This window comes from Bos mutus, chromosome 3, assembly GCF_027580195.1.
Source record: "Bos mutus isolate GX-2022 chromosome 3, NWIPB_WYAK_1.1, whole genome shotgun sequence".
Taxonomy (NCBI): Eukaryota; Metazoa; Chordata; class Mammalia; order Artiodactyla; family Bovidae; genus Bos; species Bos mutus.
In genome coordinates, this window is record NC_091619.1 from 75,958,569 (window position 1) to 75,975,579 (window position 17,011).

The following is a 17,011-nucleotide window of genomic DNA, read 5'->3' on the forward strand; positions in this document are numbered from 1 at the left end:
CCTGATGACTCCTCTCTGTCCATGGGGCTTCTCCAGGCAAGAATACTGTAGTGGGTTGCTAGTCCCTTCTCTAGGGGATCTTCCCAACCCAGGGATCTAACTTGCATCTCCCACATTGCAGGCAGAGTCTTTACTGTCTGAGACACCATGGAAGCCTCCTGGTGGCTCAGATGGTAAAGAATCTGTCTGCAATGCCAGAGACCCAGGTTTGATACTGGATTGGAAAGATGACCTGGAGAAGGGAATGGCTCCCCACTCCAGTATTCTTGCCTGGAGAATTGGACTTGACCGAGTGACTGACACACACACACACGCAGGTTGCCTTTGCAATGAGATTCTTGTCCTCATGACCTCTTTTCATCTCAAAGACACTACTTAATCCCAGAAACAAGGAGGAGAGGGTAAGTCTTAGATACCTGTTAGAATCCTGGCTCCATGATGTCTTAGCCAAGTGACTTTGGGGAAGTAACATAAGCTCTGTAAAAGGGGACAATTATAATAGTTACTGTGCAAGGTTGAGCTGAAGATTGAGGATGTGAAGCACATGAAGTAACAGACTGCAGTGCTTACAAATTGTGTACTGTTTGACATCACAATCTATCTCTGATCTGAGTGTTTCCATCATTCCTTTTGTACCCAACCATACCTCTGCTTAGTGAAAGATGTGAGCTTCTTGCCCATGGCATGTAGCCAATAACTCCAGGCTTAGTAGTGTATTCATAAAATCTTTCTAGTTTTTGTCCAGATATTTTGAGCAGAGTGGTGTTACAATTTATGTTTCACTTAGTCAAAATTATTCTGAGTATCTAGCAGATGGAGAGAGCAAGATTGGAAGGTTATTCCCTTCCATAATGATGAGACTTGGATAGCATCTCTCAAATATGCCCTTTTATCTGGGTTCCCACACCACTTTAGCAGAAAAAACTAAATTAGGAAGAAAGCAGTCAGGCCATGCCAAGTTCAAATCCCACCTCTCCCTCTCATAGCTGTGTGGTCCTAGACGCATCATGTAACCTAGCTAGGCCTCAGTCCCCTGTCTACAAAAATCAGGAAAATAATCATATGTACCCCATAAGGTTGCATAGGGGATTAAATGACTTCCCAGCTTGTGCTAATGGTAAAGAATCCACTTGCCAGTGCAGGAGACTAAGAGACATGGGTTCAATTCCCGGGTCAGGAAGATCTCCTGGAGGAGGGCATGGCAACCCACTCCAGTATTCTTGCCTGGAGAATGCCATGGACAGAGGAACCTGGTGGGCAACAGTCCATAGGATCGCAAAGAGTCAGACACAACTAAAGCAACTTAGTACAGCACAGTGCAATATCTAATACATATATATAACATACAAAATGTGTCAATGAACTATTATCAGCAAGGTTTCTGCCCAACAGTAGGCTATTAGTAGTTCAGTTTTGGAAGAGTCAAAAGTAACATGAAGGGGTCAACACCACAACCCGTGTGTTTTTCAAAAGTCAACTGTACAAAATTGAAGGCTTTCTTTGAAAAAAAAAAATAAATAAATCAAATGAAACAAGAATAGGGAGACCAATCTACCCCAGTTTGCCCACAGTTTTTCCCTCCAAATTAGTGATATTATTTCCATCTTTAACACTGGCAAAGGATTCCGAAACAGACTGACACACATGGATATAGTTTAGATATAACCCAGAAACATTTGAGTTGTGTACATTAAGGAGAAAAAGATTTTTCCACATCAACCATTTCCTATTTTGCAGTTTATAAATAGTAGAAACTAACAATACTCTTCCCCTAATCTAAGTTTCCACTGTTTCCCCATCTATTTCCCATTAAGTGATGGGAAACAGTGGAAACAGTGTCAGACTTTATTTTGGGGGCTCCAAAATCACTGCAGGTGGTGACTGCAGCCATGAAATTAAAAGACGCTTACTCCTTGGAAGGAAAGTTATGACCAACCTAGATAGCATATTCAAAAGCAGAGACATTACTTTGTCAACAAGGTCCATCTAGTCAAGGCTATGGTTTTTCCTGTGGTCATTTATGGATGTGAGAGTTGGACTGTGAAGAAGGCTGAGCACCAAAGAATTGATGCTTTTGAAGTGTGGTGTTGGAGAAGACTCTTGAGAGTCCCTTGGACTGCAAGGAGATCCAACCAGTCCATTCTGAAGGAGATCAGCCCTGGGGTTTCTTTGGAAGGAATGATGCTAAAGCTGAAACTCCAGTACTTTGGCCACCTCATGCGAAGAGTTGACTCATTGGAAAAGACTCTGATGCTGGGAGGGATTGGGGGCAGGAGGAGAAGGGGACGACAGAGGATGAGATGGCTGGATGGCATCACTGACTCGATGGACGTGAGTCTGGGTGAGCTCTGGGAGTTGGTGATGGACAGGGAGGCCTGGTGTGCTGCAATTCATGGGGTCGCAAAGAGTCGGACACGACTGAGCAACTGAACTGAACTGAATCTAAGTTTGTATGAAGTAATATAACATTTATGACTAGTTATTTGTCTTTAAGCATAAAACTTTTGAACTTTTGGCTGCATGGTGGTCTGGCTCCCGAAGTCTGGTTAGTGTTAGATCATAACAGAAGAGTGTTTCCACAAAGCTCTCCTCAACTCCAATTAAGAAATTATTACTTTCATTCAATTATTGCTTTCAGTTTTAAAGCTGAAAGTCCTTTGTCCTGATAGCTCCCTTATTCTTCCCTGGCTTGCCAGGGAAGATGGTTGATATATATAGACACCAAATTTGAGATTTGGGGTTCATTATTAATACTCTCTTCCATGAATTTAGTGCTAACTATGGACCTGGCATTACTTTGCTGACAAAGGTCCATCTAGTCAAAGCTATGGTTTTTCCATATGTGGAATATGGATATGAGAGTTGGACTATAAAGAAAGCTGAATGCCAAAGAATTTATGCTTTTGAACTGTGGTGTTGGAGAAGACTCTTGAGAGTCTCTTGTACTGTGAGGAGATCCAACCAGTCCATCCTAAAGGAAATCAGTCCTGAATATTCATTGGAAGGACTGATGTTGAAGCAGAAACTCCAATACTTTGGCCACCTGATGCGAAGAACTGACTCATTGGAAAAGACCCCGATGCTGGGAAAGATTGAAGGCAGGAGGAGAAGGGGAAGACGGAGGATAAGATGGTTGGATGGCATCATCAATTCAATATACATGAGTTTGAGCAAGTTCTGGCAGTTGGTGATGGACAGGGAAGCCTGGTGTGCTGTGGTCCATGGGGTCACAGAGTCAGACACAACTGAGCAACTGAACTGTACTGATGGACCTGGCATGGTGATTCACACTTTAAAAGTCAAATTCCACTTAAACAGAATTAACCTATCCATTAGGTTCTATTTTCAAGCCTATTTTAAAGATAAAGAAATGACAATATGGAGAGTTTAAGTGCCTAAATCCTAGAAGGAACAGAGAGCTGAGATTCAAGGAAAGATCCTTTTAAAACTGTGCTGTATCACATTAGGTCCTTGCCCACAGTCACCTCCAATGAGTAAAAACAGCAGAAAGATTATGGAACATATTGCCTCACAGGGTGAAAATATCAATGGCCTGAAAAGTGTTTTGGTGGATTCCTTGATTGGCATTAGGGAGTTGGGGATAGTAAAGATGCATTTAACATTTGAGGCAGATTTCTTGGATCCCTGCTGGAGGCACAGCACTGGCTGAACTGGAGTGGAATTGCTCAGGATAGACTGTTGAGGAGGGAACCTACCTCTTCACGTACACCACATACTTTGTGTCTATGTAGGTGGGCCTCCCAGGGTTCCAGGTACAAGTCATGTTGCCAGAATATTCATAAATGACACAGGCTACTTTGTCAGGTACATCTGGTGGATCTGCAACAAAATGTATCACTTAGGAACCACCACAGAAACATCAAGGTTTTTTATAGTTAGTTGATAACCATTCCATTTCATTTGGAAAACCAGGTCAATCAGCACTTCCCCATTCCACCCCTTCCAGCTCACATTCCAGCCCACTTTGCCCTGAAACATTGCTGCTTTCCTTCACATACTTTACTATATTCCCTCTTTGGGGATACTAAGGTGATCAAGTTCCTCCCATCCAAATGAATTCCTCCCCAAATTATCTTCCCTCAGCTGTCAGTATATCTTTCTCTTTTTCACAATAGCTTTTTTCTTTTTTAAAGTCCATTATACTGGTCTTTTTCCTCAGTTCCCATTTACTTTTGAACCCCAAACAATCAAGATTCAGACCCACAATTCCACCAAAACCACTGTTGTTAAGGTCATCAATGACTTTCTAATCCACAAATCCCATGATTTCTTTATGGTCATCATTGAGCTTAAACTCTACAGAATTTGCTATTTTGGTCTTTCCCACCTTGATATCCAACCAGTCCATTCTAAAGGAGATTGGTCCTGGGTGTTCTTTGGAAGGAATGATGCTAAAGCTGAAACTCCAGTACTTTGGCCACCTCATGCGAAGAGTTGACTCATTGGAAAAGACTCTGATGCTGGGAGGGATTGGGGGCAGGAGGAGAAGGGGACGACAGAGGATGAGATGGCTGGATGGCATCACTGACTCAGTGGACGTGGGTTTGGGTGGACTCCGGGAGTTGGTGATGGACAGGGAGGCCTGGCGTGCTGCGATTCGTGGGGTCGCAAAGAGTTGGACACGACTAAGCGACTGAACTGAACTGAACCTTGATATCTCTCTGCCTTTTGGCTGTTGTGAAAGGCTCTCCATGTTTTTCCTCTACTCTAGCATTCGAATGCAAGGGGAGCAGGTTTGATCCTGGGTCAGGGAACTAAGATCCCACATGCATCAGGGTGAGGCCAAAAAGAAAAAAAAGTTTGATAGTCATACATACATACTCAACCTTTAAAAGAAAGGGAATTCTGACCCATGCTATAACATAGATGAACCTCGAAGACATTATGCTAAATAAAATAAGCCAGCCACAAAAGGACAAACACTATATGATTCTATTTATAGGAGATGTCTAGAACAGTTGGACTCACAGAGACTGAAAGTAGAATGGTGGTGGCCAAGGGTTGAGGAGTTGGGAGAAATGAAGAGTTGTTGTTTATTGGGTATAGAGTTTCGGTTTTGCAAGATGAAAAGAGTACTGGAAATGGATGGGGGTGATGGTTGCACAATGATGTCAATGTGCATATTCATCACTGGCATTCATAGAACTTTGCACTTAAGAATCATTTAAAAAGTACATTTCACTACAGTAAAGAAAGATTAAAATTTTTTAGGCATTCACAGAATTCGATTTCTAGTTTCTTTTTCTCTTTTCTCCCATGCCTTCAACTCTTTCTCTGAATGGCCAAATTTTGGAGAATATTGTTAATTTCTGTCTGCCACCATCCTTCCTTTTGAGAACTGACATCTTCCTCATTCCTAACCTCATCTCCACTCCACCCCTGTGCCACAGGCTGTGCCTTGACACACAGAACTGTGCCCTTGACCTAGTCTGCCTGATGGAGTATTTCCATTGGGAATGAACCCGTGACCCAAGATGAACCAATCAGAATTATCCAAGGAACTTTTTCTGGGGCTACTGTAAAAGATGTGCTTTCTCCCTGCCGTATTTACTGTCTCTGAGTGTCATGTAAGCTATGGGCTTTTGATGGCCATCTTGCTGTCATAGTGAAACAGTCTATTTAAGAATTAAGCCAGCACAGGGGGAAACACAACCCAAGAGATGAGAAAAGATGAGAGAGTTCTGTTGGAGCCCTTGGAGCCTCTAAAGCCTATGCTGCTACTGCTGCTAAGTCGCTTCAGTCGTGTCCGACTCTGTGCGACCCCACAGACGGAAGCCCACCAGGCTCCCCCGGCCCTGGGATTCTCCAGGTAAGAACACTGGAGTGGGTTGCCATTTCCTTCTCCAATGCATGAAAATGAAAAGTGAAAGTGAAGTCGCTCAGTTGTGTCCGACTCTTAGCGACACCATGGACTGCAGCCTACCAGGCTCCTCCGTCAATGGGATTTTCCAGGCAAGAGTACTGGAGTCGGGTGCCATTGCCTTCTCCGAAAACCTATGAAACCCCAACAAATATAGAACAGCATCTGGAATTTTCAGATACATCATCCAGTAATAAATTACCAAGAATCAAGATCAAAAAAGAAGTATGGAAATACTGGGCATTTATCACATGCTCACTTTTTAGAGGTGGTTCTCTCAGCTTGTACCTACTTTTGCAATACTGCCTGGGAAACTGATTACTCAAAAAATGATATGAAAAATGAAAGGATGAAACTAATACAACATTGTTAATCAACTATAAAATAAATATTAAACAAAAAAAATAAACCAATAATTATGTCCCATTAAGGAAAGAAGAAAAATGAAAGGATGGGGCCTCAGAACAAATAAAAATACAGACATTTATGCACCTGAAATTATACCCAAAGATTTAGCTTAAACATAGATATATTCCTGCACTTCATCTATAAATCCTCTACCAAGAATACTACTTATAAAATAAGAAATACATATATGGAAAAAATTTATCTTCATTGCAAACTGAACCAATAATAGATGTCATTTAGAGCTATCAAATTGGCAAGGATTTTGAAAAATGGTAATCCATAGTGTTGAAATGGACTCAAGGAAATCCTCTAACACACTGCTTGTGGAAATGCAAATTGGAACAACCTTTATCATAATCTGTAAAAGCAGGAGTAATATCTTGCAACCCAGCAATTTTACGTCTAGGACTGCATCCTTACTAAAGTGTTCACAGACACACAAAAATATTTGGCTGAAAGGGTTTGCCTCTTAGAGTGTTGTTTATAATAATGGAACACTTGGAAACCAGCTTAATTTCCCAAAATGCACTCCTGAAACACAACCAAAAACAAAGTTATTGAAGACAATGTAAGTATCTGGCCTTGGAAGCAACTCAAAATACATTTAATTAAATAAATAAGGCCCGTATGATAAAATGAAAAAATAAGTTACAAAATAGTATAGTATAGTATAGTGGGCTCATTTGAGAGACAGAGAGATAAAGGGGTAGCGAGAGAGATAGAAACAGAGACAGAGAAACAGAGAAAAGAGACAGAGACACACACACAGAGAAAGAGACTGAAACTAGAAAGACATATTCCAAATTATTAAAGACGGAGTCTGCTAGTAGGAAGATTATGAGATTATAGAAATGATGTGTATTTCTTTTTTGTTGGTCCAAAATGTTAAATAAAACATTCTACTTGAATGAAATTTGATTTAATGATTTAAAAACATATTTTCAAACAGTAAGAACACACTAAAGTGCTTTAAAACATTATGATGAGTTGTAGCATCAAACGGCAGTGGGGGAGAAATTGGACTCCAAGTGAGAAAAAATAAATCTTTAAGTTTTACTTGAGCCTTAAAGGAGGTAGGGATAGAAACATAAATTTAAATCATTTTGGATATTGATTGACTGGGGTCCTTCAGTGATTTGTGCTGAAGTTATTTTTTCCCTCTAGTTTGAGAGTATTTTTGATTCGGCCATCATAAAAGACAACTATCAGTCTTTTGGGCTATGTTATTCTACAGCATTTTCTCTGAAGTGAATGCTCAGGGTTATGTCCGGTAACTAATTAACTTTGTAAAAGATCAAATAGATTAAACACTTATGTGCAAATAAACATGCTATTTGTTAATATGAAGCTATGTAAAGATGGGAATGTGAATATAGATATAAAATAAGACCAAATTGTTTTTAGATTCCATTGTGTGTGCCTAGTCACTCAGTCATGTTGGACTCTTTGCAACCCCATTGGACTGTAGCCCTCCAGGTTCCTCTGTCTGTGGGATTCCTGGGCAAGAATACTGGATTGGGTTGTCATTTCCTTCTCCAGGTATCTTCCCAATCCAGGGATTGAACCCTCACCTCCTGTGTCTCCTGCATTGCAAGCAGATTCTTTACCTGCTGGGTTATTAAATGTCTGTGGGCAAAAACCTGCTGTACAGCCAGCTGCCAGAGAATACTCTGCTCTCTCCTACCCATCACATGTCTCCCCTCCTACTGGGTCCCTTACTATTCACAAGCCATGTTTCTTATTAATTCAAAGTTTAGCCAAGGATCATTTTCAACTGAGGGCTTCTTGATGGCAGAGTCTGTGATCTCCTCTTCTCTGAATTGCTGTCATTTAACACAGTTTTGGTGCATACTAACCACTAAGTAAAGTGTATTTCATGGCTTGATTGGTTTGATTAATAAAATGATAATGAGGAGAATTTAAAATGAAAAGAAAAACAATGCTTCTGGCAAAGATCTCTCCATAATTCCTTACTCAAAGAGTGTGCAGTCTGGCCTATTGTGTCACTAGTAAGACTGAGTAGCAATGTTAAAGAGAACTTTTCAGGGCCTTTTATTGGATAATAAGTCTACTTTCATTAGATGATAAATAGAGATCAAAGATGATTAAAATTCAGCTTCAGTCGTGTCCGACTCTGTGCGACCCCATAGACGGCAGCCCACCAGGCTCCCTCGTCCCTGGGATTCTCCAGGCAAGAACACTGGAGTGGGTTGCCATTTCCTTCTCCAAAAATTCAAGTTATATATATTTAAACTTTTTAATGATTCAGTGGAAATATGACTGTTTCATGAATAGTTTAATTTGGTGTTTTTAAAGGAATAGAGAAATCTTAAAGTGTTTTATCCTGTGACTGGTGTGACTCTGATAGAATACTTTTCATGATGTGTGTACACTTACAGATAACAATCTAAGAAGTCTAAGATTATGGCTAAAAATGAAACTGTGATAATAGTTTGTGTTTCACAAATTGCACATCAAAGTATGGAACTTTTAATGTTTGGATATCTTTTTAGGAAAAGCAATGACTCCTTTATCTTCTCTTTATTTTGTATGATTTGTCTCCAGTCTAAAAAAATACACATAATCGTTTTGTTCAGAGCAGTGATGATAAGTTGACATGGTAAAGCTCACAGGAAGAGTATCCTGTAATCAAAGTGATCCAGTGAAAGCAGTGTGATTTCTAGAATACCACAAAAACCCTCAAAAACCTCTACTTGACCTACTTCAATAGGAAGTTTTGTTTACTAAGAATGTAGAGCCCACGAACACAGGGTTTCTTGAATCCAGGGCTTTGAGTAAATTCTTACATGGCAGTTACACTTTCACACTCATAACCAGAGATCTATGTAAAAAGTTCCAAAATCACAGAGTAAACAAGTGGAAAGGGTAATGTTCTTTCTAAGCAGCTGTCAGCAGAAAATACAAGTGCTTCTAATGTGTTGTCCTAGAAGGGGAGAAAAGGCCACTCCCTGGCCCTGAGCAGAGCCTGGTGGTTGTGTCTGGGAGCAGAAGGCTCAGCCAACACTGGAGAGTGGTTGGGCATCACTGGTCACTCAAACTGCAACACAGGGAAGGAGGCCACACTTCTTCTGCCTCCTTTCTTACTCTGGCTTAAAATTAAAACTGACCTTTCCCCAAAACCATGACAGTTGCTCATTTGTTCTCCAATGAAATATTCTCTCAACAACCCACCCCCCAAACATCAAAGATAAATAGGAATGTAATTAAGCAAGAGGGTTACTTTTGTTTCCTGAGGATGCGGACAAGCTAAGAAATCCTCAGACATCAGATAAGATGTCTACTTGAGGTTTCAGTTCCCACAATTTAGGGCAAGTTTAGCATGTTATTATTATTTTAAGGCCTAAATTTTTTTCTTTAACTCCAAAACCTATTAATTTCCTTCCTCAGTTCACCTCTGCTACTTCCTATAGCTCTTCTTTCTTGAAGCAAGTTGGTCAGGTGCCCAGCAGGACAATGGCCTTACTTTAAACAAAAAAGCCTCCTTCTTCTCCCTTTAGGGACAGGTAGAGGTGGCCAGGTAGACTTGGTCTGTCTAGGTGAGGACTGGAGATGAGGAAGAACTCAGATTGGATTCTCAAAAGTATGGAGAAAGGGAACATAGCAAAGATCCAAAGCCCTCTATCTTTCACTGAAAATGGGCCCAGATGCTGTAGGGAATGAAACTCTAGATTAAAACAGTACTGAACTTAACATTTTTCTTTTGTAATAGTAGAACCAAGAATTAAGTATATAATTATACAAGCCAGCCCATATTACTATAGTAACTTAAACACCTTCAGGATACTATGAACACACATTGAATTTAGCAAATATTTTTAAAATTAACAATTCATTTTTTTCTTAATAATTATAGTAACAAACAATAATTCACAATTGGGGCAGTGACATTAGGAGCAGGGAATTGTATCAAAATAATCCCATGTTTTATCAAAAGGTTCCATTTAAAAGGGCTTAGGCACATTAATATTATAGTTTAAAGTATATAATACTTTTTTAAATAAGTTATTGAAATTTGATCTTTACCCTGACCAATATAATTAGCCTCATTTTACAGACATGGAATTGAGGCATAGACTGGTTAAGCAACTTCCTGAAGTCACACAGCTGGTAAGAAATATAGCAGAGATACAAAGCTAGTATTGCAACTGTTTTTTCCTTTCGAAATCTTAGCCTCAAAATTTCTCAATGGAATCTGCTTCAAGGTTTATATTAGTTTGGAAAACAATGTTAAGTGGAAAATAGTTGAAAATAAAAACACTGAAAATCTGAGGGTGCTGCCTTTCACATACCTAAAAACCTGTGTTCGGCCAGAATAGTGTTAAAAAATTGTATTTTGAATATGTTGGCAACATTGAAAAGTTTGTAGAGTTCACATTGAAAATTTACACTTCCATCTTCTTTGGAAGAACCAAAAGATCTAAGAATACTAGATCCTCAGAGACCCGGAAGCTGGACACTGTCTGTGCTCAGTAAACTATCTATGTGTTTTCCTCTCTGCATAGATCCCACCAGCTTCTTAAAGCAACATTTCACCAACCTGGCTCCTGGAGACATTCAAATTGCAATACCTACATTAAACTAACAGAAGAAGTGAAGTACATTAATTTGCCTCCATTTTTAGACAATATTGGTAGTTACCAGTTAATCGTTAGGTTAACTTTCACTTGGCTTTTGAATGCACCCCAACACTTACATCCAGAAGAAATGTCTTTTCCACATATCAGTGTCTCTGGAAAATATCTGGAACATTCAGCAGTACAGTACACAAAGGCTTGTGGCTCCACAAAGTTGTTATACCAAAGGCGAGCTGTTGTTTTATTGATTCTTGTGATATGAAATCTTTCTTTGATGCCATTTTTATAAAAATAAAGTTTACTTGGTTGGCAGTTCTTAATTGCTGCTTGGCAATATATAGAGATATTCATACCCATCTTAAAAATTGTGGCAGGTTCTACCCAGATGTGTCCAGAGCAGTTTATATTTGTAATCCCTGGAAAACAAATAGATAAAATAATTAATTCCATGTAAAACATTAAAACCAGATATTCAGAAAAATATGCTTTGCATTTAATATTGTTTTTGACTAATGGAATAATTAGTCAAATATTTCATTCAAAATAATCCAGTCAAAAATAATTAGATTGCAGCCATGAAATTAAAAGACGCTTACTCCTTGGAAGGAAAGTTATGACCAACCTATTCCAGTGTTCTTGTCTGGAGAACCCCAGGACGGGGGAGCCTGGTGGGCTGCCATCTATGGGGTCGCACAGAGTAGGACACGACTGAAGCAACTTAGCAGCAACAGCAGCAGACAGCATATTAAAAAGCAGAGACATTACTTTGCCAACAAAGGTCCGTCTAGTCAAGGCTATGGTTTTTCCAGTGGTCATGTATGGATGTGAGAGTTGGACTATGAAGAAAGCTGAGCACCAAAGAATTGATGCTTTTGAACTGTGGTGTTGGAGAAGACTCTTGAGAGTCCCTTGGACTGCAAGGAGATCCAACCAGTCCATTCTAAAGGAGATCAGTCCTGGGTGCTCATTGGAAAGACTGATGTTGAAGCTGAAACTCTAATACTTTGGCCACCTGATGCGAACAACTGACTCATTTGAAAAGACCCTGATGCTGGGAGGGATTGGGGGCAGGAGGAGAAGGGGACGACAGAGGATGAGATGGTTGGATGGCATCACTGACTCGATGGACATGGGTTTGGGTGGACCCCAGGAGTTGGTGATGGACAGGGAGGCCTGGCATGCTGCGGTTCATGGGGTCACAAAGAGTCGGACACAACTGAGCGACTGAAGTGAACTGAATGGAATAATTTCCACTGGAAAAGAGTTTTAGGACTCAGTGTATCCTTTAATTGCTTAGCTTATCAGTGTGTTTTTACCATTAGGACTCAGTGTATCATTTATTTGCTTAGCTAATCAGTGTGTTTTTACCATGTTCTGTTGATGTTCAACAGCATTACACGAGCCTAGAGTCAGCTTTCAGCTTTTCAGCTTCTCTAGCAGTCTAAAGTGCAAATATAATTAGCTCTTCTATTTTAAAGGTGAGGAATGAGGCATTTTGAGGGTACCTTATGTTTCAAAGGTAACATTAGAAATAACAATTGGTAGTGAAGAATCCAAACCCCATTCTTCAGCTACTCAGTCTTTCTTTCTTTTACAGATAAGGGCTATTTTTATTAGAAAATTATGATCTTAATGAGTGAAATCATACTGTTACTAGTTGCAAAAATTTATTGCTTGACCACCACTTAAAATTCATCATTAATTTAAAAATATGGGGAAATGTTCAGAATATATTTTTAAGTTGAAAAGCAAGTTTCAAAACAAAATATTTAATATAGGCTGGTGGGCTATATTTAATTCATTAAATTAAAGATACACTAAGATATTATCAATGATAATCTCTGTGTGTTAATTTTTATTTTTAATTGAATATTTCTGTGTTACAAAAATTATATAATAATGTATTATTTTTATAGCCAAATAATAATAAAGGCATTTTCATAAACTCAAATGACAATGTAATGCAATATCAATTAAGTTAAATTCACATCAAGGAAAATTCATTGTAGGCTTTTTCTAAATATTCTAAACTCTAAGCATTAGAATATCTTAAAACCTTATCAAAGTGATAATTAAAGGCCAGTATTTAATTTTAAAAGTCCTTATCTTTAGAATTCAAAGCTTAAAAATTAACTTTTATAATATAAATGTAATTGAGTATGTCCATTTATGTAGTTTGCATTCACATATAAATTATAAATATTTCAATGTTGAAGTAGTGATAAAAATAATTCCATCATTATCAATAGGAATTTGAAGCCAAAGACATGAAAAGAAGTTTTAAGAAAGCATCTGACTGCTTTGCCATGCTGAGTCACTGTCCAACTCTTTGTGACCCCATGGACTGTAGCCTGCCAGGCTCCTCTGTCCATAGATATCTCCAGGCAAGAATACTGGCGTAGTTTGCCTTGCTCTCCTCTGGGGGATCTTCCCAACCCAGGAATCAAACCCTGGATACATCTCTTATGTATCCTGCATTGGCAGGCGTTCTTTACCATTAGCACCACCTGGGAAGCCCCTGTTTTAAAGAAGGTCAACAATTCAAGTTCAGAGAAACTGTTTCTTCAGCACCTTAAAAAATATCTGAATACTATCATGAAACGTGAGTAGTGTTTAAGAATACACAGAAAATATTAAAAACGTCAGAAGACTTCAAATTCGGATAAATGTTATCTTGGTTTTAAAAAATAGAATAAAAAAAAACCCCAGAAACACTGGACTGCTGAGCTTCACAACATTTGGGAATGAATTAATAAGTCGATGATTTTTCAGAAAAAGAAATCAGTAATCAGCAGGAGTTAACTTGGATTATGTAAGAATAAGTCATACAAAAGTATGTTAATTTCTCTTTTTAATATGTTAAAATAAGTCATACAAAATATGTTAATTTGGAGGATGTTGGTCAGAAAAATGCTAAACGTAGTGTTTATTTTTTTTTATTTCAGCAAAGCTATTTAAAAGGGGTAAAATATCATTCTAGTAGAAAATTTGGAAAAGATAGTAAAAATATTACAGCAGATTGAATAATTTCTAATGAACATCTGGAAAGTCTCTAGTACCATATCATATGGACTTGTCTAATTTCTCTATGCTTCATACTAATCACTCAGATGTATAAACGGGTTTCCCTGGTGGCTCAGACGGTGAAGGATCTGCCTGCAATGCAGGAGACCTGAGTTTGAACCCTGGATCGGGAAGATCCCCTTGAGAAGGGAATGACTACTCACTAGTATTCTTGCCTGGAGAATTCCATGTATAAACAGAAGTCTGACTTATCATTCGCATATTTCCAGAAGCTGGAAAAAGTAAATGATGTCTTATTTCTACGAAACCTTCTTGGATACTGTTGGTCTGACTCTGGAAGGGTCTGATGTCCTGCTGGAGGGATTCTAGTTCTCATGGTGGGACTACTTCTATATGTCTAATATAAGTTTGTCCCAACCTACAGAAGATAGTTTTGCTTTTGTCACTATTCTGAGTAAGTTGCATGATTTACAAAACTTCCTTCAAGATCTAAAACCCTGCCTTGATGTTGCTTGTGTGTGTGTGCATGCTCAGTCACTCAGTCGTGTACGACTCTTTGCAACCGTATGGACTGTAGCTTGCCAGGCTCCTCTGTCCATGGGATTCTCCAGGCAAAAATACTGGAGTGGGTTGTCATGGCCTCCTCCGGGGAATCTTCCCTACCCAGGGATTGAACCAGCATCTCCTGCATTGACAGGCGAATTCTTTCACCACTGAGCCACATGTGAAGCCTTTGGTGTTGCTTATCTCATAGTAAATGAGTCCCTCTCGCCTGTCCAGGATGCAATGCCCTCAGTAGAAACTCTCAAGAGCCAATGGCTGTCCTGCCTGAACTTCTGATGATCTCCCACCTCCCACTCTTAAAAGCTGTGTATGCCTTTGTCATAATGCCAGCTGTTTGTGTGAACTACAAAATAAGAATAATAATAGCACATAATACTACTGCACAAAGTTGTTGTGAGGAAGACAAGGCTTAGCACAGCACCTAACACAGAGTAATGATCAATAAATTGTTTGTGGAATTGAATAAAATTCAAATGTTTGATAAGTTATATAAGTTAAAAATGTTCAAAGACAGATTATGCCAAACCAAAATAATAAACTGCTTTGTGGAAATGTTGATATTGGAATTAGACTGCTTCATGGAAATTTTGATATAAGAATTAGACCTCTGTCAGGATGCTTGATAAAGGAATCTTGCATTAGGAGGGAGGTTGGACTCACATTTCATTCCACATAATTTTATGTGCATATAATTTTTCCCAGTATAATAATTTTTATTCTTCAGAGATTCGAGCATAATGTCATGAACCTAATAAACACTCAGTATTTTATTTGAATAAAAAATAGCAATAGGTACTCAAAAATACTGTACCTCCATGACACCAACTGAAGAATATGTAGAGAGCTATTACCACGTCCCAATGAATTGTGACCTGATTCATGCCTGAAAGCAGAAAAAACTCTTTGTTGCTCTCTAGAAAAATATGAAAAATGTTTAAACTGTAATATTTTAATAAAATACTAAAAGGCATAACATTTTTCCTAGCAGTTGTTTTTGATGAGAAACTTTAATTAGGAAGAAAGGAACGAAGGGAGGAAGGATGGGAAGGGAGAAGGAAACAGGGCAAAGAAGAGTCACTGGGGTGTGGGGAGGTATAATAAGGTGGAGGAGTAAAGCAAAAGAATGGGATTTTATACCCTTCAAAAATCAGTGTGAATTACCTTCATAAGACATTTTGACCCTTGATGAAATATAATTCCTCCTGATCTTGTCTCTCTCATCAGAACTCTCTTTCTGCTCTAACTCATGATCCTCAATCCTTCTGACCAGGTTCACATGTCTATCAAGCTCCAGAAATATTAGTCTTTCAGGAAAAGCCAAAAAGATCAGAACTTCCAGAAAAGAAAAGCATTCAAAATGAAGAAAGAGTAAGTGAGACAAAACCTTACACATTATCACCAGTTAGATTTACAGAAATCCCCTTTATCTGCAGAGAGTTCAAAAGAAGCACATTATAGAAATTCCAAACAATATTGCCATTAGTTTACATCTGGAGTTACATTATTCAGTTAAACAGTTACATGCATTATTAAATAATTAAATTATTCAATAATCAGCATTATTCAGTTATTTAATTAAACCTGAGCCTTTCATATAAAACAACAAAAACTCATAACTCATCAAATGGCACACAATATTTCATTTTTAAAAACTGAGGTCCCCAGTGACTTATGAATATAAAGATCCCTTTCATGATTTGTTAATAATAGTAGATCTTCTCTTTGTAAATAATAGACAAAAGAAACTGTGAAATATTCCTAGTTAGGAGTTAACTACTCACCTAATAGAGTATACACAATAATATCATTTAAAGCAATATGATGTTAGATAATATTACAGATTCAGCTTCTATCATAACTCTGTATGAAATATCATACAGACTCATAAGACAACTTGGCCCATGGATTTCCAAAAGGAAATGTAGCTGTTTTTGAGTATTCAGAGGTCATTATCTCTTTACCTTACAGCCTGTTTGAAGCACATAATTCCACCTCAGAGCCAGGCTGCTACCCTCTTATCTGCGTCATGTCTTCTTTCCTCACTGCCTGCCTGTCAACGATCACTTCAGGTTTTCAGTGATGAGGCAAATGGAAATATCTACAAAGCCCCGACCTACATTTCAGATTCTTGAAGAGGAACTCAAAACTGTCCAACTCAAAATGACTGGCTCTTATGTCACTATTTGGGAAAACCCAGATTACTGAAAGTGAACTGCTTTGTCAGTACTCTTTTTTTGTCCCTCACCTTAATTTGAAATAATCTCATCCAAGAAGTAGAACACATATTTATGCTTAATCTATCAAAATCTTTGACACTAAAGATACAATGCTTAGTTTTAATTTGCAACCAACATTGATATCCATTATAAATCCATTTCTTAAGAAAAGAAAGTTTAAAGCCAGCCGCGGTAGGAAAAAAAAAAAAACAAAGAAAAGAAAGTTTAAAAGCTACTATTGACCATTCATTTAGTTAACAAGCATTTTTGAGCATCTCATATGTGCCAGGTATTGTTTGGGGCATTAAAGATACAATGGTGAT

General features: G+C 38.5%; 1 protein-coding gene across 1 annotated transcript in view; it reads right to left on the reverse strand.

The window, feature by feature from the left end:
* IL23R (interleukin 23 receptor) overlaps positions 1–16,516 on the reverse strand; it is a 78,625-nt gene extending 62,109 nt beyond the window's left edge. The window contains exons 1-4 of the mRNA XM_070364563.1: positions 16,434–16,516; positions 15,284–15,355; positions 11,004–11,300; positions 3,717–3,840 (exon numbers count right to left, since the gene is read on the reverse strand). Coding sequence (XP_070220664.1) covers positions 3,717–3,840; positions 11,004–11,300; positions 15,284–15,353 — 491 coding nt within the window. The 5' untranslated portion in view covers positions 15,354–15,355; positions 16,434–16,516. The remainder of the gene's footprint in view (positions 1–3,716; positions 3,841–11,003; positions 11,301–15,283; positions 15,356–16,433) is intronic.
* Between the last annotated feature and the right edge of the window lie 495 nt (positions 16,517–17,011).